Source organism: Sciurus carolinensis, chromosome 14 (assembly GCF_902686445.1).
Source record: "Sciurus carolinensis chromosome 14, mSciCar1.2, whole genome shotgun sequence".
NCBI lineage: Eukaryota > Metazoa > Chordata > Mammalia > Rodentia > Sciuridae > Sciurus > Sciurus carolinensis.
The window spans coordinates 61,513,635-61,537,707 of NC_062226.1; the positions used below are offsets into that span (position 1 = coordinate 61,513,635).

General features: G+C 36.6%; 1 protein-coding gene across 47 annotated transcripts in view; it reads left to right on the forward strand.

Annotated features, from left to right (window-relative positions):
* Ptprd (protein tyrosine phosphatase receptor type D) overlaps window positions 1-24,073 on the forward strand; it is a 629,514-nt gene that overhangs the window by 319,528 nt on the left and 285,913 nt on the right. For 25 of the 47 annotated variants that reach the window (XM_047523759.1, XM_047523763.1, XM_047523785.1 and 22 more), the window contains exons 3-4: window positions 19,939-20,084; window positions 22,562-22,703. In XM_047523759.1, coding sequence (XP_047379715.1) covers window positions 19,939-20,084; window positions 22,562-22,703 — 288 coding nt within the window. Of the gene's footprint in view, window positions 1-19,938; window positions 20,088-22,561; window positions 22,704-24,073 lie in introns of all 47 variants that reach the window. The other 22 variants (XM_047523757.1, XM_047523758.1, XM_047523756.1 and 19 more) reach the window with 1 other exon arrangement.

Here is a 24,073-nt window from a genome sequence, read left to right on the forward strand (position 1 = left end):
TGTGCCTTCATTTATTCCAATAAGAGCATGAGAGAAGTGAGAAAGAGAATCCAGGAAGACACGTAAGTGAGAGAAAAAATATATACGGATTTAAAAGAAGAAAAAACCAAAAATGAACAAAATCAACAAAACACCAAAATTAAAGTAAAAATATAAGAATACAAAGTGAAACTGTAATATACTATTCATACATCCCACTCTTCAAAAAATTAATGCATGAAAAATATTTTAATTCAAAGATGGTAGAGATATAGGAAAGTCTTTATGGAAAATTGATTGCTTCCATCGGCTTTCAACATTTTCTGTTTTGCTTCTCCACTGATATGTGGGGTTGTCTGAAATTTGATGTGCCCTCTAGTCCATTGGGTATTGGACCAGTTGACTAGGTGAGCCAATGGCAAGATGCCCTCGTGCCTTCTTCCTGTCTTCCCACCCGTTGTAGCTGTCCCCTTCCATCCTCACATTCTTTAGGACTCACTGAGATGGAGAGAGCCAGGTTTTCTCCAGTTTCTTCAGCTTGTGTTCCCTCCCAGGGAACTGCCCCCAGTCTCAGGCTTTCCACAGGCTTCTCAGCCTGGTCCACATAAGCCCAGCTGCAATCTGATGCACCTGGTCTTCAGCTTCCCCATACTCTGCCTTGCTGCAGTCCAAGATCTCAATGCCATTTTAGCTTACAAAGGGACCACCACCAGGGATGTGCTCACACAAAGGAGTTACCCTAGAAAGAGGCAGCCCGGTAGTGGCCACTAGTTTACCCGGCAGAAGACCTTAGGTGCAACCGGACCTTCAGGTACTCTGACAATATATTTCCAGGCCCTGGCCGGTGTTCCCAGACTGAGACAGCTGAGCCATAAGATGGCAGTGATGGTGGCAGTAAACCTTCAGGCCCTGAACTACCAGGCCCTGGCCAGTGTCCCAAGATGGTGGTGATCATGTATAAACAAACCTCTGAGTACCCTATAATGGACTCCCAGGCAGCAATGGGCAGTGGGTGGTCTGTGGGCAAATGGTGGGCACTCAGCGGGTGGATGTCAGTCAGTGGGTGATGGGCAGGTAAAAGCAGGCAAATGGGCCACCGGCGGTTGGTCTGCAGCAGTCAGCAAGTAATCTTCCCCCTTGTTATATTTTATTTAGGGACAGGGTCTCACTGAGTTGCTTAGAGCTTCACTTTTGCTGAGGCAGTCTTTGACCTTTCCATCCTCCTGCCTCAGCCTCCTGAGCAGCTGGGAATACAGGTTTGTGCCCCCATTTTTAGATTTGAGATGGAGTCTTGCTAAGTTCTTGAGGGCTTTCTAAGTGGCTGAGACTGGCCTTGAACCTGTGGTCCTCCTGCTTCAACCTCCCAAACCTCTGGCATTATAGGTGTGCTTCACCACTCACAACTTTATGATACAATTCTAGAATTGTTTTTATTTTATTTACTTCAGCTATAGTCTTTCAATGCTTTTTCACATGGTGATTGTGTAATGTAATTTTCCATATGGAGAAAAGAGAAGTGGTTCATTCTTTCCCTGTAGCTCTGCTGACAGAATTTTATGTATTTTTTAAAGTGATAGTTTAGAAAATTCTAGTCAACTTTGCAACTTCATATTGTTTATGTGATAATTTCTGTGACAGCTATGTGACTTCAGTTCATTTCAGTTTTCTTGTGCAGGTCAAGACAAAATGTTCTTTGCACTTATGACAAGCCTCAAATAGCTTGTCATTAGTCCTCTTCTAAGAAACTGGAGACAGGTAAAATGTGCAATAGGAGTAGTGCTAGAAATGGGTCGGTCCTATACCACATCGGTTACCAGCAAGAATTTAGCTGTGAGCCACATTAGTATATTCTACTAAATCCAAAATGAATGTATTCCATCAACTCCCCTGAGTGAATCCCACATAATTGTCTGTGGCTCTTCTGACACCATCTTGTGTGAAGGGAAGAGTGAGTGGCGATGACGTAAGTGGGGTGAAGCATCTTACTATTGCAGATTTATATACATTTGACCCGGCCTGTGTGACATGGGGGATCTGTGCAATGAAAGAACCCACAAGCTGAAATTTCCTCAGGTCAAGGTGCATCTCCTCTGACCATGGGTGTGGTCTAAAGGTGATACAGGAGTTCAGAGTTTTCAGAAGTCATACTTGATAGGGAGTCAGAAAAGACATCATCCGATAGAAAGTGTAAGAGATGGCCCTGAAGGCGTAATAGGCTTTCCAGAAGGAGGTGTTTCACTGAAAATACTTCAGAACAATGGAAGAGCATTTTCAAATACATTGAAAAAACTACAAAGTTTTAGTATGCCTGAAGATCATCTGTTGGTGAAATTAATGACACAGATTCCCAGGTCTTCCATTCTGACTCCAGATCTGAACCAGGAAACAAAATATGCATCTTCAACAAGTAATGAAAAGCATTTCTCTTGCCAGTGGCTGGCATGGACATTGTTTTGAAATAAAATTATTTTTGACTCGGGAAAGGTATTTGTCTGATTTATGATTGAGGGTTGTGACCATAGCAGGTAAGTTCAGGATCTAATATGCAAGGTGTTATTTTATCTGCTAGGTTTCAATTAGTTTTTTTCAACAAAGTTTCCTGCCATGTACTAAGTTGGCAATGGTAGGGAACCACTGAAGATTCTTGAGTAGGGTCATGGTCTGCTTGCAATTGTATTTTCTTTGGATTGAAAAAGATTGAGTTTGGAAAGTCCAAAGATATGGTAACATGAAATAAATGAGTGAAGGAGCTCTTAATGACAGAAGAAATTTTTAAGGCAATGGAAATGGTCAAATGTGTTCATTTTCCAGCTAGTATAAGAAGTGCAGAGATTGGGAAAAAGTGTATGAAATGGCATTTCCAGGGACAGTTGTGGTGACTGAAATGTAGTTTTTTATCCATCACTGAATTTTTCAAAGGTTTTAGATGTTCTTTGTTTTCATATGTATATGTATAAATATAGTTTTGTTGCTTGTTCATTTTTTAGTTGCAATACTGGAGATTGAACCCAGGATCTCAACACACATGAGGCAAGTGCTCTACCACTGAGCTAAATCCCCAGCAATCCAGAGGCTGAGACAGTAGGATCTCAAGTTCAAGACCATCCTGGGCAACTTAGCAAGACCTGTCTCAGGATAAAAAAAAAAATTTAAAAGAAGTGGGGATGTAGATCAGTGGTAAAGTGCCCCTGAGTCCTATCTCTACTACTGAGGGGGAAAAAAAAAATTATTTTGAGATAGGGTCTTGCATTATTGTCCAGGATAGCATCTTGGAATTCTACTGCCTCAACCCCGTAAACTGCTGAACTTGCAGGCCTGTGAAACCTAGGAGTTGCTCATAAGTTCAATATCTAAAGTTAATAAAATAGTTACACTATTTCTGGAAAAGGTTTTTCATCCTTTGGGGGTAAATGGCTACTGTGAACTCAAAAGCCAATTTTGTTTCAAAACTTTGCTATTTAATCCCTAAAATTCAGTAAATTCTGACCAAGAAACACAACATCAACCTTTTTGTCATTAAATATTTTTTTAAATGAACCCAGGGACACTCAACCACTGAGCTGCATCCACAGCCTTATTTTTATTTTTATTTGGAGACAGGGTCTCACTGAATTGCTTAGAGCCTCAAGTTGCTGAGACTGGCTTTGAACTCACAATCCTCCTGCCTCAGCCTCTGAAGCCCCTAGGACTACAGATACGTGCCACTGCACCCAGCTAAAGTATATTTTCTACTCATAGTTATAAATTTTCCCAAAGGGACAGAAGAGGAAAATGGAGGTTGCATTTGTGGATTGTTTAGCTGGTTGAGATAAAACTCGCCATATGAAACCCCCACAAAGTTTTGAATAACCAGACCATCAAACACTGACTGTGTTACTGAATGTGATAGCTATTTAGTGAGCAATATCCTCTCATCTTTTCTTATTCTTCTTGTTTTCAATGATTATATTTTGTTCTCATTGTTGGCTTCTTATTCATCTAATTCCAATTACATTTCCAGGTTATGTTTAGGAATCTTGAAAAAATTCATAATGTCCTATGTGTTATTAAGTGTAGTGATTTTGCTTAAAAAAAACCAGATTGATAAAAGTTCTAGTGATAAAAATCTTAATAGAAAAATAAAATCTTAACAGAAAATAGAGCCAATAATGAAGCTGATATAAATCCTGGCAGGTTAATGGAATTGAGTAATACTACATATTAATGGTTAAAGCTCAATGATGATTTAAGTACATAGAATGGGAAGCCCATTGATTTTATTACTTTTTTTTTTAATCAAAAATGTTTTTTTTTCCCCCCAGTGGGACATCCACCCCTTCATTGTAACCTTAGTGATTATGGAGAATTGAAAATACATTTAAATTTATGGCAGATTTTAATTTGATAGATGGAATGTAATCTTTGTGTATTACCTTTTTAACAACACTGGCTTATATTCATAGAATATAATAATTAAATAATTTTCAGTAAAAGCAAAATTAAGTACCTTATTAATATTTTTCTTGCATTTTGGCTTTTACCAAAATGTTCTTGTATTTGGGGTATTTGCTTTAATGTTATGAAATCAGTGGCAGTTCAATAAACTTTAGCTTGTACTTTATTCTTTGTTTGGTTTATAATATTGGAGGAGTGTCCAGTAGGACATAATCTGCCTTCTGTTGTTTCACCATCTAGTAGGCTAGAGATGATGAACAAGCAATTCTAAGCAGGATGAAATGTGTGGAAATAGATATTCTTAAAAGGAACAGAAGACTAGGAAGAAAATGATTTTATTTGGAGGAGGCAGAACTAGGGTGACCAAATCATTTCAGAATTTCCCAGGATAAAGACTAAACTTTCGATGTTTCCTCCCTGGGACATCTTGCAGTGTTTGGTTGTCACAGTGGATAGGTAGGATGTTACTGGTATCTGTTGAGTAGGGACCAGGGGTCCTGCTATTACTACCAGCATGCAGGCAGCCCACACAGAATAGTGTGAGCCAAAATTTAAGTTGTGAGGAACCCTGTTCTAAGGGAAAGCAATTACTAGGGAGAGAGTAAAACTATTGATTGTGTATAGAGCTGGAACAGTAGATGCAACAAGGTTCACAGGGAATGGATGAAGAACACAAGTGAAACAGTTGGCCTTGGACAGTGTAAACAAACTGAAGAGAATGATTTGTAAGTTAGAGATTCTTATACAGTGAATAGGATGTAGCTTCCATCAAGTTTATGCTTGATGACAGTATTTTATCTGCTGAAGAAGGAGGCAAGAACATCAATCTCTTGGAGGTGAGAGGTTGGTGCAGGGCAGACTGCTGGAGACTAGTAAAGGGTGGGAGGTTGATTGATAGGTGACACAGAGTCCAGTCCAGACTGTAGATCATGAATTTGCAGTGGCATTAGCTCTTATAGTGCTGTGATTTTTCTCAGGAAGACTCAACCTTTAGTACAGGAAGAGAGGCATACTAGAGAACTGATTTAGTCTCTTCAGGGCAAGTGGTCTGGGTAGGAATTGACATGAGGATGGACACTGGTGGGAGCAATTTGATTGTTAGGATATTCAACTGCATAGTGAGGAGTGGCAGAGCCTTTATAGTGAAAGTATATATGTATATATATAAAAGACTACATTCCCAAAAGCCTTTCTTTTAGTACAATCACTTAAAATTGTTGTGCTTTTCAGATTCTAAGCACTGGCTTTGTCTTTCTCTAGTTTATTTTGACATAGGTGCTCTGACAACCCCAGAGGCCATTTATGGAATGAATTGGAATAACTGATAAATATTATCAATGGCAGCCTATCCCTTTAGATTCTTCTTTTGTCTTTTCCCTTAGAAACAACTTTGCAGGAGATCTTTCATAGCATTTTTAGATCTACCTCAGAAGGCAGCTTTTATACTTTTTGGGTTACCAAAAACTTCAGAGTAAAATTTGACCAATGTATTATGGTGAACTTTAAAACACTTCTATTCACTAAAAACTAGTGATTGTGAACAGGTTATGCTTAAGATTCAGGGCAAGAAGTATTCATCCCTTGCCTTTTGGAATCCCTGACTCTACCTTTCATTTGACAGTGAATAGACTCTTATCCCAGGGCAACCCACAGACCCCTTTTCTAATTCTGGAAGATTAAGTTCATCCAGATTCTCACGCATGTGGCCTGGCATGTACTCACAAATGCTCCTGTTACTCAAATACAAGAAAGCATTTTCTTCCTTTCAGAATGATTTGTGACGACTAACAAAAAAACTTTTCATCTTGTGTTTAAAACTCGTTGTGCTTGAGGTTCCACACTGGTATTTTAGAGCAGTGCTAAAAGGTCAGCCTTCTTCTACAATTGGAGCCCTTAATATTTAAAACAATATTTTTAGCATCTAAAACTAGGGCCAAGCTGGCAGGAGGTCCTAAACATGGTCAGTGTAGCCCTGTTGGACAGAAAGGGTGACTGCAGCATGCCTCAGTCTGGCAAGAGGCCTTGGGATTCTGCAAATGTGTTCTAAGGATAGCAGGGGGTTTGGCCCATCAGCTGTCAGCCCCAGCTTCTGTTTGTGCTGTGAACAATAGCCATGTGCTGGGGCAGTAATTATTGGTTGATTTTCCTTCTAAAATAAGTGTCCTAATAATTTGTCACATAACCAACTTAAATTGCTATGATGTTGCTTGCAACAGTTAAATTAGGAAAAAAAAAAAAGAAAGCCACAGCAAGAAATGTTTCAGTTTATTTCAGAGTGTATTCTATATTGGTAAATAGTGTAATTAAAATCTCATTTGCAGGTTTTTCCAAAAGGTTATTGCTGTGTGGGAAAACCCTTTGTTTTCTAACTTAATACCCTGAGCTGTAAATTAGAGAATAGGGGGGAGAAAAGTTAGTTGGCAAATAAAGGTCCTTACTGTCTGTGCCTCTTTGGAATGCCTCCCATATTCCTAGGGCTCAGATAATGTGTTTCTCTAGAAAAGCATGCATAATCTGCACCCAAATGAGCTGGTACCACAGTTTGTACTGCCTGGGGATACAAATTAGGGACTTGATATTTGAAAATGAATTCAACTGCAAAGCGTTTCTAGAATATTCAAGCACTGCTACCTTGTGTCTGTAGGTTCAGGAGTTACCCTGTAAAAGAACAAGGGTAGGAGAGGTGAGAAGCATATTTATGTGCATAAATCTGATGCCCTTTGGAAAATGGGAACAAAAGAACTGGGTGACACATAACAGATTTCACTGAGGAAGTGAGAAAAAAAGTTTCTTTCTTCTCCTCTTATTATTTTTTAAATTTTTATTTAATATGTGTTTCAGGCCACAGGCTGCAAGGATGAAACATTTTCTTCCTCAGGTTTAACATACTGGCATGAAACGTCTGATAGGGTTATTTTACCCAGACATAATTAAGAAAAAAAGCACAAAATTACATTATTGCATTATACCCTGTTCCATCTAGGGCTCATTTTATTAAAGTTCTTTAAAGGTTTATTTTCATCTCCAAACCAAGGAATTGTACCCTAGCCTCTGACTTTGTGCCAAGCTCCAATTACTGTCAACTTGAGATTTCTGTGTGGACAGGGCTAGTCCATGGCCCTGGGTGATCATCTATTATTATCATTGCTTGCTTGTACATGACTTCACAGCCCTCACATGGAACCAGTTGTCATGCTTTCCATCTTTTGTACCCCCAAATAGCTCAGGGAGTAGAGTTTTCGAATGGGCAGGGCCGCTGCTTAAGAATGCAGAGATCAATCATTGTTAGCAAGATTAAACTCAGGGATACATCTGCAGAACAGTTTCCTCATTTTCAAACTTCTTGTCCAAATGTAGATTCTTTCTCTGAACTCTTAAGGAAGAAATTGGATTTTATTTTAGAAAAGATGGATCTAATATGTAAAATAAGCACTGCTTGGTTGCTTGCTGCATGTGCTCAGTTGGAAGGATATCAGAAAGAATTTTAATATCCTACAAAATGTTATTGGTTCTAATGTTACCTACTATTGAATGAGAATATTTCAAAGACTGCAAATCATTGCCAAATTCTTTTTGGCTTAGAGCTTTGTGTCTATAGAGAAATGAATTAAAAAGAAACCCCTAAATGTAGTGGGGAATATCTGGAAGGGATATAGATACATACCCAGAATTTTCATACAGCCAAAATAATTGTACTTGCTTTAAAAGATATCGAATGCCTACAGGATGATAGGTATTACATAGAACAAAACTATGATGTAAACTTTATAAACTTAGAATATAATGCTGGGCATTTTTCCAGTGTAGTTTATGAATAACCATTTCATTCTAAAATAACACTGTTGTATAGGCATGCAAACTTTTTTTTTTAGTTTGTTTTATCTTTTCCAGTACTTGCCATTATGTATTTGCATGCTTATTAATAAGTGGTAGCAACCTTTAAAATCACTGAGAACCAAGGAAATGTTTTAAAATAATCATTTTAAATGTCTAATCACTGAAAACATTTAAAAATCATACTTTTAGAAGATAATATTATAGACTTTAAGAAATACTCTATTATAAAGCTCCATTTTATAATTAATATAGTCTTTGTGATCAGAACTTGGGTAGTGTATTTTCCACCGCATTCTATTCTACACAAAAGATTTTTTGTAATGTATCAAAACAGTGTATCTATACAGATGCTATTTTCTCCATAAAGAAAGAGATCTTATAATAACACTTATAAATTTTTCCAGCAATTTATTCCTATAAGTGGATCTATTTTACATGAAATGATTCAGGCTTTTGCCATTCATGGTAACACACCTTACTTTGGGTGAAAGAAAGATAAGAACAGTTCACAGTAGCTGAGCCTTTCAGGTCATAAACGAACTCCAGCTCTTCTCTTGGTGAAACTGGTTTGATAATGGTGTGTAAATCAGAGCCAGAACAAACAGCACATTACTTTCTCTAGAAAAATAATAAAATCCAAAAATATTGAAAATATATTCTTCTTACAAAAGAAATAACAGAATTGATATTCTGGAGTTTGGCAAATAAAATTTGGGAAGGAGGCATTGTTTTTCTCCCTACCCCCTCCTTTGCCACTTAATTTATATCTGCTCTCATGTTCCTTTACAAATAAGCCAATTACCTTTCCTGTGTGATCTAATTTGCAGATACACGATAAGCAGCAGGTTAGAATGCAGAATAAATGATTACTTTTTAATGATGATCAGCACATCTGATGTGATAAATTATGATTAATGAGTAAATTAGCAGTGAATGATGTAAATGAATCTGCTTTGAAAACTAATTCTACAAAAAATGCTAAAGTGTTGGTAGAGCTTTTTTTTTTTTGTCAGATATAGTGTCTGTGTTAAATATCCTTGTGAGTATATTACCATTTAGAAGAGATATGAAAAAATCCAATAAATATTGTGTCATTGGCCTGCATCTGTACTGAATGAGCCTGGGAGATCGCATGCAATGCATGACTTTTCATCTGTTTCACTGTAAGGGTCTTTATCACTCTACTGAATGGAAACCGATGTGCAGTCTGTGTATTTTGAATGTATAAATAGGTAGTAAGCAAACCTGGAGGCTTAAAGTGGAAAATATTGAGTGAATGTCTAAATGGTGTTGCTGATAACACGTTTTCATTAAGAATGCATGACTCTGGCATACGGAATGGGAAAAATGGCTTCACAGATTTTGTTTGAGTGATTCAAAACCCCTTTCATAGCCTTCCTGAAATTTATGTCACTAAACCAGTGGTTGCTGTGAGTGTCTTTGACCAAAACAGATGGCTAGTCTTGCTAAGCATGTCAGTAGATCAGAGAAATTTTATTGCGCAGGCACACTCAATGAAGGAATTGTTTGTTTTGGTCAGAATATCCCATGGCTATATGTTAAACAAAAAATTATAGCTTTGAGACCATACAATTTTCACCACTGTAAAACAAGTGTTTATGACCCAGGTATCAATATACCTTGAAATAAGACAAATTGCTGCAAAACATTGGAATATACCATTGTTATTTTGCTACTCTGACCTGTGCTGTTGTGGCCATGAATGTGAATAGTCCTGTTATAATATGCAGGCCTGTGTTGTGAACAGCAGAATCTGTCTATTCTGGAATATGTCGTAATCCCCTGTGAGGCCAGAGATGTTGAAGTCAACTGACAGGGATGCTCCACTGTGGCAAGTTGGGGTGGAAGGTGGGGAAAGTGCTAGGACTGAGATTGGTCAGCTGTGCTGTGATCTATCAACTTTTACTGGTTGCTTAACATGTCAGTCATTTTGCGACACATTGGGCACCCATCTTTTAAATTTTGCAACAAGCCTATGAGAGAGGTGCTGTTATTAGCTTAATTTTATATGTGGGAAATTGAGGGTTGGAAAAATTATGTGTATATCTGTAAATATCAAGTAAGAGCTCTCATACACTTATTCTACATCATTGTTACGTTTTTCTATAATTTTTTGTATGCTTAACTATTCAAAATATCCCTATTTCTAATAAATAATACTAGACAAATGATCTAGTTCTATAAGTTTTTTATGGGAAGCCTATCTATAGTTATTTGAAGTATACTCTTTCAAAGAAGGGAGGAGCCAGATGTCACTCCACTGTGATTTGCCCAGGTCTACCAGACCTTCCAGTAAATGCTAGCAGAATTTCTGCTGGCTAGTCCCTGAACACCTTTCAATTAAAAACAGGAAAAAAAAAATGGTGAAAAATAAAATTCCATTTGATAATCTTCTAATATTCAGCACTTTTGATGTTTATATAATATGCCCATTATGTGAATTTATTACAAATATTTATTTGTAGATACAAATGATTTAATCCTTTATTGCTGGAGTGAAATACAGTACAGAGGACCAGAGGGACCATTGAGATAAATAATCCTGATATCAAACTAGAAATTCAGTTAACTACTGTCTGTAAACTAATTCATGTGAAAACTTACCTCTATAAAGTTTTGAAAAATAACTTGAAAGACTAAAATGGAGTTGAGTACCTCAACTTTTTAAAATTGTTAATTATTTTTGATAATATATAGTGTAGTGTGATTTTTCAGAAGTTTTTCTTATAAAACTTTGTCCTCCACCATTTTCTTCCTCCTTCATTGTTCTTTGAGAGCTTACCCTTAAGTATTATTCTGTTTTTCCCAAGGAGAAATGGAAAAGTCAAGATTGAGGGATTTTTTTTTTTTGAGTGTTGTATCATCCAGTACTTTGCTCAGAATGATGACCCTTTGATCTCCATCTTTCATCTCTCCTATTTTAAATAAATGGACACTGGGTCAATGATAGTCATAATCTTTAGCAGTGGTCTAGGTAATTGAACACTGATATATTGTTGGTGTGAATATATGTTATTTTTAAAGCATAACTTGTTAAAATTTATCAAAAGCTTTAAAAATGTTCAGTTTTTAGAAATTTTATACTTAGTAACTCATTATACATACTGGAATTGTTACTTGTAATGAATAATAGGAATTACATATGCGTGCAAGGGTATAATTATAAGATTAGTTATTGAAGTCTTTTAAAAACATTGAAAAACTAGAAATCTTAGAAACTAGAAATTCATCTTATTGATGTAGATATTCACAATAGATTTTAATGAAATTCTTATTATACAATAACACATTATAACCTCTTTATTAAAAATATATTAAATGGGCATAGATTAATTCCTTAAAGTTATTCAACAAGGTAAGTTGTGAGAATTCATGAAGTATTTTTTCTTTCCCTATTCACATAATAAATAGTACAACCAGAGCAACAAAATCATTTTTAAAAATTAAAAATAAAAAGTGGCAGAGAGGATAAGAGCCCTGTCCTAACAACGAGACGGGAAAAAGAAAAAAGATTCCTCACATTGTCTCACACATCATGTGGCTCTGTGGCTCTCAGTCCTGTGATGGCTCACTTGCCTTTGAGATTGGGCTATACCACATTTTACCAGCTTGGGGTAAAATTCGTTAGCCTCCCACATCGTCTCCCAGTGCAATGCTAAATGTGCATTACATAGAATTTGTATTACAGAGCTAATTTATCAAGGTGTGGGCAAATGTAATTCAAATAGAGGCAGAGCAGTCATGTTTACATTATTATCCATCCTGAAATACTCAGGTTATACAGGCAGGGTTTAGGGTGAGTAGCACCTTGGAGATCCTTCCTCAAGCTTGGGGATGCCCTGAACACTTGTGCTGGGTGTGGTTAGGAGTTAAGAGAAGTCTGAGAAGACCCCATCATAAAAGATTTTCTCAGGGTTCTATTAAAGTGGAGCAGAAGAAAACTTGTGTTCATATAATAACTAAGAATATGAAATATAGGCTGTTGTGACTCCTAAGAGAAACAGAAAGCGTGATAAGGAAGTTAAAAGGATGGTGGATTTCATCCAGATGGAGGCACAAAGAAGGCTTCAAAAGATTTAATTTTGGATTGAAAATTCTGTAAATGCACAAGTCAAGAAAGCATCTTGTATAAGGGAGCAACATGTACCAAGACATGGAGACAGGGAATTTTAAGTCTTTGATGTCTACTGGTAGAAACATCTTTGGGAAAATAGGTTGGCAACATCTCAGAAATATCTTAATGACCAAACATAATTTCTAGTTTTATTTTACAGCACTCAACTCTTAAAGATTATTTATTTTTTGAGTGGATGGAAAAGAGCTGTAATCATAGATACATTGTTTGGCGGGGCTGGGGGATCTGAAAGAACAAAAGAGCAAACAGAATCACAGTAATGTGTAGTATTAATTGTAGGAATAAAAAGTGGAAGTGAGGTTGACTTGATGGAAGAATGCAGTTACCATAGTATCATTCAGTAATGCTTAGTCCTAACTGAGCATTGGAATCTTCTAGAAATTATTTACAATGTTCCACTCACTGATTTTCTATTTTAATTGTCCTGGGGTGGGGATCTAAGGGCCTATAGTTCTGTGTGTGTGTGTGTGTGTGTGTGTGTGTGTGTATGTGTGTTTGTTGTTTTTTAAAGGTTCAGAGGTAATTTTAATGCCCAACCTCAAAACAGAATCAGGACTGTTGTCACTAGGTGTGAAAAAAGAGGAATGGGAAATATTAGAAGTAGATCAATAGGACTACACATTGATTGGTTGTGGAGCAAAGAAGTCAGAAGATGGTGGGCGTGGTAGTGGTGCATGCCTGTAATCCCAGTGGCTCAGGAGGCTGAGGAAGGAGGATCACAAGTTCAAAATCAGCCTGAGTAACTTAGTGAGGCCCTAAGCAATTTAGTGAGATCCTGTCTCAAACAAAAACTGGAGTTGTGGTAAAGCACCCCTGGGTTCAACCCCTGGTACCAAAAAAAAAAAAAAAAAAAAAAAATGTGGGGCGGAAGATGAAAGTGAGTCTGCAAGGATGGGTATTAGGAAAAATGAGAGTACCACAAGCAGAAGTGTACACTTAATAAAAGAAGAAGGATTAGAAAGGCAGATAGCATTGCATTTCCAATGTAACATTTTTGAGATGCTGGAAGGAAACTTTTCAGTCAGTTAGAAATAAGGATCAGACAAATTCAAGTGGGAGATGTATTTCTTTAACTCACATATTTTTGTCCTTCCTTCCTTCCTCCTTCCCTCCCTCCCTCCTTCCCCTTTTGCCCTTCCTATTAGTATACATAGCAATCCTTTGCAACTTGAATATTGACAGTTAAGAGACAGAGTTGCATCTATTCAATGGAGGCTGCATTAGTAGTTATTCTCAAAGAATTGAGGGTTGAGACCTAAATAAAGTTAGTGATATAGATGCGCTTAGAAATCTGTTGTTGAGGTTTCTTGAAAAGGAACAGGATAAATCAGTTTTGAGAACTTTAATAGGATAGTTGTATTTTTCCTTCATGAGCAAATTGAGCATATGCATAGAATAATGTTAATGTAATTTATGATACTCAGCTTGGAATTTAGGTGATTTGTGTATGAATTTTGTGGCATTGATTTTTCCTCTGTTGTCCAGGCATCATAATCAGTTAATTTATTCTTGATTTCATTTGGCTTCTGTCATGTTTACTCCACTTTAGAAGGACTTTCCTAGGCAGCATGTTCTCAGTGAACTTTTTCACTAGTGAAAAATAATTGCTGTAATATAGCACATGATACATACTAAACCCTTTAGAAAGCAATCACTATACACAGTGCACTAAATAAAACAAACCTCAATGTACAATGAATTGAGCTATGTCACATTGTCTGTACAGTGTCTTTGTAACTTTCCATTTTCTAATTTGGCAGGGTAAAAATACCAGGGCATTACAATGAGATCAAAAGTCCATGACTCACTCTTCAACTCAGTGAGCTTTCCTTGTTTTCTTTTCATCCTCCCTCCACTCCTCCCATCCATCTATCCAAGTATCTAATATTACCCTAAAGCTTTCTATAAATCTATAAAGGAAGATAAGCATTACACCTTGTAGGGCTGTTGGAAAATAGTATAAGATCTATAAAGCATTTAGTCTAGGAGTTGGAACTCAGTGAAGCCAAGTTATTTTATTTTGAAGTATTCGGCCCTATAAATCACATTTTAAGGCTAAAAGGTTGTTTGGGGAGCTATATTAAAAAGGAAATACCATGAATGATTCAGAAACAGTCTGTTTGACTTTGAAAACCTGTCCTGGTCAGGGACATCAAGAGCTGACCCAGTTCTGATCCAGTGTGATAGGCCATGGTTTACATAGCATATCTATTATGGAAACCACCTATACCATTTCTGTGTCATGATTTTGGCCCTCATTAGCAGTTACACATCAGCTTGGGGACTTCTATAATGTGTTCATGTAGCTGTGCTGCTGTCTGAGGCACACATCCTGCCTACACCCCTATTCCTTAAAGTTCAAGCTAATTCTAACCGAAGGCCCAGCATCCACACAAACTGTGACTAGTCTTTGTGTGTGGGTCAGTGGCAATAGGATGTGCTGTGACTGGACAGGAATGTAAAGCCCTTACTCCTAAACCTTCAGACCAGCCATTACTTTTAGAAGTATCTCTAATGCACCTCTGTGCTTTGCATTTCCCTCGTGACCCAGCACAGAGGCCTGTTCCTGATCTTTCCTTCAGAGCCTTCATCCTTACAAGGAAAGATCAGGGTTGGGTTCAACTGGCTGTTTCATAAATGCTATAGGCACCTTTTAGCGAGGAAGCAGATGCCCAAAACAGGACTAGCAGCATATTCTCATGGAACGTTCCTTTATCTTTCCCCTAAGTATCATTTAATATTAATCTTTACCTTTCAAGATTTTAAGAAGAGTGTTATGATAAATATCCCTTTAAAAACAAAGCTCTCTATTTAAGGAAGTGTTAATCAGCTAAAAGAAACAAAGCCAATTAGTTACATGCTGTTAGTTTTGTTCCCTATGCAACATATTTTCTTGATGTCCACAGAAACAGCTTATTAATTAGAATTAAATTGAACAAATGGCACCCTTCTTCACTTGGTAGCATGTGATCCTTCTATGATTCTATTTTAAATAATTCTCAGTTGGCCAATCCAGTTATCTCAAATCCGAGAGTTGCCTTCTTAACCTTTAAGAATTTCTCATCAATTTTGTTCTTCCATAGATATTACTAGTATTCTTCAGTGGATCTTCCCTGTTAATGTCTAGCTCTGCTTCACGTATTGTACTAGAGGGAAGATTCTGTCCTCAGTAGGGCATTTTGTTAAGGATGGTCAAAGACAGTTTATTGTTCTTGGTTTTGACTCCTCCATATAATAGCTGTCAATGCACATTTATACCACCTTGTCTTTGGAGAGCCTAGCAACTTGAAACATGATATGGCCCCAAAATATTACAGCCTTGTTGTGCAAAGGTTCTGTGCATTGGTTTTATTTTAAGAAACCATATAAAAATCATTTGGCAACGTGTGTTCCTCTTGAACTGTATGGAAAATAATGATTGACTATATTCTGGAGTGACTGTCTTTTCTGTGAATGCATCCGGAGAATGCAGCACCTTTGAAAATGACCACGGAGCATGGTAGAGTCTAGAATGTCAACCATGCCTGTGTTCTGACTCATATGCATGTTTACCATGTTAGAAAATAAACGTTCTGAGTTGAAAAGTAATTTGACCTCTGCAATGCCTGGCATTAGTTTAATAAAAGATACTTTCCATTTGTCAAAATTGGCTTGAGCAGATACACATTTTGCAAAGCTCAGTTTTGGCAACTTCAGGTGGGGAGCAGAGTCAGCTCCAACAGCAGTGGTGGGGAGCAGTGACAGTTAGCTATAAGAACAATGGAATGAAATAATACTGGTGACTGGAAACTTCTAATGCTCTTCTCCTCATCTTCATATTCTTGATACTGCCTTTTCTCCCCTTTAACCAACTGTAACATTGATAGTTGTATCTCCTGGGATAAAAATAGGAATTTTAATTATTCAGGTTTGAGCCTGTCCTGTTTTGTGACTTTTTAGGAGACATCTTTATTTTATCCTTTACTTGAATCTTTTCCCTTCTTTCCCTTGTTCAGAATGAGATTTAAATTTGGACATCTTCCCTGACAAAAGAAGGCAGAGGCTTCCTTTTATGACTGGAGATGGAAGGGAAAGTGGGTGCTGTGCATTTTTATACCCCTCAGCGTAAAGATTTCACTGGCCTGGAGCATTAGTTGGTGTTATTAAGTTTAGTTCTGTCTCACATCTTTGTTTTGGCTGGCTGCCTGGCATTGACAGTGTCAGTCTGAGAATGTGACCAGGCAAAATGATTATTTATGCAACACACATGCTTACTGAAAGGATTTTACTGTATTATCTAGAATCTTACTTTGAATCATAAAATGATGACATTTATCTTTTCTGAGGTTTTGTATTTGGTGGGCAAATGTAGAGAAATTTGTATCAGATCCCATAAGAAAGCCACAGTTTTCTAGTCTGTGAAGGCCATTGTCTTTCATATTAACAAAAAGACCTCTGTGGACAAGCACCTGAACTGCCCTTCTTTCTTGCTGTTTTAAGGGATCTTTTCAAGATTTTTTAAAGAATGTAAAGTCAATACTGTGGTTATAGTGGTAGTTAGTAGGATTTAGAAAAATAGTTTCAGATCCTGTAACAGTTGCTAATTTATTTTAATACATTTTCCAGAGATAAGTAGGTTAATTCCATTATTTGACTTCATCTTCGGAAATAAAATCCTTGTAGTAGCACCCAGTGGTCATGTCTTCATCCGTTTTTAATTTTTGCCCATGTTAGCACAAAACTTCAAATGAATGAAAAACAAAGCTAGAAAATATTAGACTGGTACACCCATCCTTGAATATATGGGAATTTGTCTCTTTGTATTTTATTTAGAAGATTTCTGCATTTAATGCAAATTTTACTTCTTGAGTGTCTTTACCTGCTAGTTGTTTCCTTACAGATGTAAGGAAGATGAGCTTCCTTATATAAGCCCTTTTATGGCAGCCGGACAGAAAAAAAAAAGCACTGGATCAAGTAGCCATTGCTTTCTTTGCAGATTGTAAGAATCTCCAGCTTGCCTTCATTCTTTGGGATGAAAAATGAAATACCCTTAAGAAAAAACTCAGTGCAGGGAAAATGGCACCCTCCTCTAGGTTTATTTTGTGTCATATGACATATTCATTTCTTATGACAGCCCTTGATTCCCTTCAAACACTCTTGTAAGAAATTTCAAAATGGACCTTAAATGGGAACCTGGGTTTTTAAATTGGATTTTCATTCATTGACAATTTTTAGAATATGGATAAGAGAAAGTACCTGAAATTGACAGTATTGTAACTTTTAATGTGGTGATTCAAAGCACTTTGTTTTTCCAAGGAGATTCCCTAGGAATTTTAATTGCATAATTTTGATTTCTCTATTAGGCACTGACAAGGGGGTGGTTATTATCATTTTGCATTGTTTGTAACAGCAGAAAAAGAAATAAAAAACTTGTAATATCTTTGTTTCCAAAGTGATATTGGTATACAGTATTTTTTATTCCATTGCCATTACTCAATTTCAAATCATTTTAAGTACTTCCCACAGATTCTGGTAATCGTCTAGTTTGTACTGCTATCCAGAGATGCTGCAGGATATGATATCTTAGCAGCCTGTTAGAGCCTGTTTTTGTTCCTAATCTTTCTGAACATAAGCAGGCCCCAGGCCCCTGTGTTTCCATCAATTAGTTGCTCATGAGTTGGAAGTTCTTTTCTGGGACCACAGTTACAAAGATGCCTCTCTACTTCTCTCTTCTATACTTGCCTCTTCATGAAAATCTTATATTAAACTAGGAAACCTTAAAACTGGAAGGGATTTTTGCAAATAACTTATTTTTACAGTGAAGAAACAGTAAAGTTCATTTTTTCCCCTCTCCTGTATTATCCTTCTCTATCTATCTGAAAACATAAAGTGTTATTGGATTTGAGATGGGAGTCTGATGTTCTTGAGTGAGTACAGGGAAAACAAACCAGTAGTCAGACACTCCCTCAGAGCAACAAGAGCATCAAATAGGAAACCTGAATTGAGGTAAACAACATGGTGATGGTGAGCGAGCAGGAATGGATACTCCTGTTTCTTTCTATTAGAATCTTAAGGATTGTTTTCAAAATGCATGTTAGCTATAGTTGCTGAAAACCACTTTTCAATGACATATAACTAAACAGTAGGAGAAAAAACCTTCAATAGGGATCAAATATGCAAAATTAGTGAAATGTTCTTGAGTTTTAAAAAAAATGCCAATTACAGCATCAGCATAAAAAGTCAAGGATGTAAGAAAGGTATAAAGAAGTAGGGAAAACAATTAAAACACCACCTTGCAAACCACCATTATGATTTTAGTAGGCTTTGTCCAGTTTCCTGTGTCCATTTTTATTTTCAGATAGCCTCTAACATAATTCCATGAAACATTCTGTAGTTTATCAATGAATAAGTATTTATCATGTCATAATAAAAACTTTATAACAGTTACCATTTGTATATTGCTCCATCATTGTGCCATGCTTTATTTCAACATCAATTCCTATATTAATATTTGTATTACTTATAATCTTGTACTAAACGTATGAATTGATGAACAGCTTTGTGCATACTCATCTACATTTAATATTATTTTATGACAGATTTCTGGATTTTGAAACATGAGATGGAAAATAAGTTTTTAAGGAAAAGGAAGTGAATATTAGGGATATTTTAAAGAGATGGGGAGGGCTTTCAAAGCTTCCAACTTCTAGCCTTTCAGCTTTAGTAGTCTTTTAGACTTCATCTTTCTTTAAATATATCCTTTTTTGCTGGGTATGGTGGCACATGCCTGTAATCCCAACTCCTTGGAGGCGAAGGTTGGAGGATTCCAAGTTCAAGGCCAACTTCAGTGACTTAATCAGACCCTGTCTAAATAACAATAAAACATGAGTGAGGCCCTGGGTTTCATCCATAGTACTATAAAGAAACAAACTTTTTATGTGTTTGCTGTGAATTCAGTGACTTCTCAGTGGTGGTTCTTTTTTGTCAATTGTGGAGTTAAATAAGGCAGCCCACAGTATCTGGGTTAGAAAGTCACTCTCCCTCCCTTCCCCCATTTCTTTTTATTGCCACACCTTCTAATTCAGGGCTACATTTTTTTGTCTCTTTAAAATTCTCTAGAATTTCTTTCAAATGTCACTAATTTTAATAGCTCAGCAGTGGCAATGCTGCTTTCTGGCAGGGTCCTGATAGTGGCATCAAAGAAAAGAGCTAAAATTTTACTCACTTTGATTGATGAGCTCATTTTGTTACAGAGGACAAATTGGATTTTTTTATACTAGTAATAAAAATTAATGTGTGATGTTGCTTTTCGGAAGTTATTGGATCTCTGCTTTAATACGGATTTCAGCAATAAAAGCATAACAGAGAATTTGACCAGGAAACTACCTCCTTCCCTGGTAAACTATCCTCAAAAGTAAAAGGTGCTTTTCTAATTTCATAATCCTGGTATACCTATGTATGTGTGAGGTTAAGGGTTATGGGGGAGTAGTGGCAAAGGGATATTGGTCTGTATTTCAATTTTTCATTTAATTGTGATGTTTATTTCTTTTCAGCACCTCCAAGGTTTACACGAACTCCGGTTGATCAGACAGGGGTCTCTGGCGGAGTTGCGTCTTTCATTTGCCAAGCTACGGGAGACCCAAGACCTAAAATTGTCTGGAACAAAAAAGGAAAGAAAGTCAGCAATCAGAGATTTGAGGTATTAGGTCCATTGTTCTGTTTCTCTGGGGGAAGAATGTATCTGATCTGTCTTGGGTTTATGTGTTAACCTGTTTACTTTTCTCTGATATAAGATATTGTAGTCTCTGAGGTGTGACATTCATAATGTCATGTGTCACAGAAAATGTAACTCTAAATAACCTTTTGAAAAGGAGAATTTGGGGGATGAAGTGGCTGCCTCTTGCCTCTCCTTTTGCCAGGACTTAAGCAGTGTTCCCAGGATGCATTTTTCACCTCCAGCCTCAGGCTGCTTCCTCTTAAGGTTGGTCCTTACATGACCAAGTCTAGAGGATATGTGAAAACTTGACTCCTCCAGAAACGTCCTTTCTCATTGGCCCTTCTGAGTTACTTGTTTATTCTTGAACCAATGTGTGTGGGCAGGTAAATAGTATAGGCTAATTAATTGAAGCTAACAGAATCTACAGGAATGGGATCAGTTCCATCCAGTCTCATGGTTTACAACTGGGAAGAAGATGGGTTTACAACTGGGGAGAAGATGGGAAGGTGTTTTCCTGAAATGGGATTCGAGTTTCAGTTCTTACAAAGATGAGGAAGAGATGCTGAACAGCAAAATAATATGAATCTAAATGAGAAATTTGTTGCATTATCCTAGTGTAAAATACTACCCTGGAAGAAACATACTGAAACAGGTTGACATTGCAGGTAAACCTAGAGGAGAAATTGCTTGTCTTTATTCATTAAAGCCCAGTGCATCCAAAATGGTGGCACATCTTTTGTAAATTCCTCTTTGAGTCTTGGTGAGGAGTCTTAAGTTTTTGAAATGTTCTCATTCGGGAGAAGAAAAATAGGTAAGTTACTCAGAGAAGGAATGGACAATGTCCCAGCTGTAATTTTAGACATGGAGAGGTTAGCTTGATTTTTTTTTTTTTTAAGGTGCTACAAAGACCCCCAAGTTGCTTACTTTTTTAACCTAAGACTTTAATCTTCTTCTGGTTCAATTTATAATATGACAGATTAAAAGTGCATTCTACTTACAAGAAATGTAGCACTACAAAATCCAGAACAATTTGATTGTGTTCATTTTTACAGAATTTCATTGTATATGGTTCATATGAACAAAACACCTATTAATTACCCTGATGAAATTTGAAATGCAACTGTAGTTCACAAATGATGATGGTGGTTTAAACATGAAAAGAATATCTTAGTCTTCAGGTTATTTCTTACAGCACATAGAAAATGTGTGTATGTGTGTATCTTTGGTGCACATTTTTTTAAATTTAGTTTAAATGATAATTTTTTTGTCCATGATTCTAATAACTATGCCCCTATGCCATTTCTCCCCTAATATGCATAGTAGATTCATTTTAAAATGTGTGCTTAATAGAGTTGAAAATAAATTATGCACTTGGAGAAGTGGAACATTTTGGATATCTCCATGAATTTAGAATGAATAGGGAGTACACAAAGGACTTAAAATGGACATATTTAACAAATATTTGGTTATCTTCCTCCACATGCTAATACATAGAATTTGGGATTGAGCATACCATGAACATATTCATAAGACATTTTCAATTTATTCACAATGTAGGCACATGAAAGTATTATTTGTTGTGGAAAAAAAGTGTGTGTCATCTGAGTGAGGAACTGATAGAACATAGCATAGTTATAGAAAGGTGACGAACTACATAGTTATGTATACATATTTATCACCAACATTGTTGTTATCATTTTTTTAAAAATAGTACTTGAATTAGCTCATGGTATGGTTACTAGTGTTGCTAAGCTGTTTTGCAATAGAGTTCATAATGATAGTGAATTCAGGCTTGGTTTTTAGGACATTAATTTTCTGCCTGGTGAAGCAAGCCTCCATTTTACAGCAAGAATACTCTAAAAATGCAGAAAATGCTAAGCTAGAACAAATACTGGAATGATTTATAGCAGAATTAATGCATGTCATCAGGTCTTTGGGTTGTGAACACCATCTCGTTGACTGCCTAAGTGCTAGATTTATGGTATCTCTTCCTGGTTTGCTCAACTACACTGTTCAGGATGAGATACTTTAGATCCACAGAACTGTTTGTGGTGGCTTCCTTTAATTCTTCACCTTACAGTCCAGTTATCACATATGCATATGTGCTTTCAGAGACCAAATAATTTGAGAAGTTTATCCATCATAACTTGCAAAATTAGTAGGCATAAATTGCCTAGATGCACATACTAGAATACGTTGAAGTGTTAATGGAGAGCCGTTTTGAGTTGCATTAGAAATCTGCATTTTTGCATATGTAGTTTTATGTCTGTCTTTTTTTTTTTGGGTAGAAAATTAATTAAATTAGAATATTCTGTTTAACCACTGTCTCTAAACTCAGTCCTGGAATGATGCTGAGTTCATTCAGAACCTAGTGGCTGGTTCACTGCTGCCTTGAGAGGTTTAGCTGAGGGGTGGACAATTATAACAACACCTGTGACAGCTATTGTTTCCTCTAATAGGTAATAGAGTTTGATGATGGATCTGGATCAGTTCTCAGAATACAGCCCTTACGGACTCCTCGTGATGAGGCTGTTTACGAATGTGTGGCCTCGAATAAAGTGGATGAAATCATTGTCTCCACGAGGCTCACAGTTTTGCGTGGTAAGTCTCAAGTGCAAGGTTGTTGATTGTGTCATTGTTGCCATTCTGCATCCCAGGTGTTCTTTTGTGGGTCCACAAGAAAGACTAGCATTGTTGTGATGTTTAAGTAGGAAATGAATTTCAGTAAAATGTTCTAAGATTCTAACTTTAATTAGACAGTGGACTTGATCTTGTTATGGTTTTGGAAGAAATGCTAATCAGGAAGAGAAAAGGAAAGCAAAAAGAAGTATTGATTTCAAATGCCATTTTGCCACCATTTTGATGTTGGCTAAAGAATCTAGGAAGGAACAGGTATGCTTCTCTTGCTTGTTAGCATTACTTGTGCATAGATTTTTTTTCATACTTTATTCAGCAGTGTTTTACAAACTACCAAACCTGATAGTGACTGTTTTTAAAACTAAAGGAACAATTGCTATCTAAAGATGAGCTCCTCTTAAGCAGCTGGTCAGAACCAAGGATAAGAAGGATGCCTTTCTTCTTTGTTGAAAAATAATCTTTTTATTTCAATCTTCTATCTTTTCTTGAACCCATATCTATTGATGCAAGTGAAATGAGGCAGTGAATCCCCTTCTGTGTCTCTGTGTTGCTTGCATAATTTGACCAAAGCATGGATGACTTGCAGTGTGTTCACTTTTTAGGCTTCCTTTACAAAGGCAGTACTGCAGAATAAAGACTGGTGGTTAACCCTCTGTTTCATATATTTAATTCAGCCTTTTGTGTAGAGATAAGGACATTGCCTGATGGGACACCTAACAGATGACATTTCCATGCTTACACTTCTGTGACTTTCTCTTTTTCTCTCTCTCACTGTTGATTTGCTGTGAGCTTGATTCCAGAGTTGAGTAGAATAGATGTTTCTTAAGGCGAAGGAAATTGGAAGGAAGGGAACACAATTTAATAATCATAGAGGAACTTATGTGTATTAGGAATATTTTTCCTGCATACCATTTTTCCCCATTGAGGGATGTATTTTCTTTGTATCTTTTATAAAATAAAAAAGCCATTTTCCTTCCAAACATATTTTCTATTAAATCTTCTCCTCTCTTGAGAAGCTTTACATTTTTTATATTAAAAGTCTGTTTATTTGGATAAGGGCAGTTATAAGTAACATAGTTGAAATTTACCTGTTGTATTTGTGATTTAAAAAAAAATCAAGTCACAAAATATCTAAGAGGAAAACTAGTTAATGCAAGAAGCTGAATGAGCTTATTTACATTTGCATCCTAAAATGTATTTTAAATTGTATAAATACCTTTTCAAATTGAAGGGAAAATATTGAAAACTGGAGATATTTGTGTGTATACACACACACACACACACACACACAATTTGTATATTTAAACGCATAGAGCACAGTGCTACTTAAAACC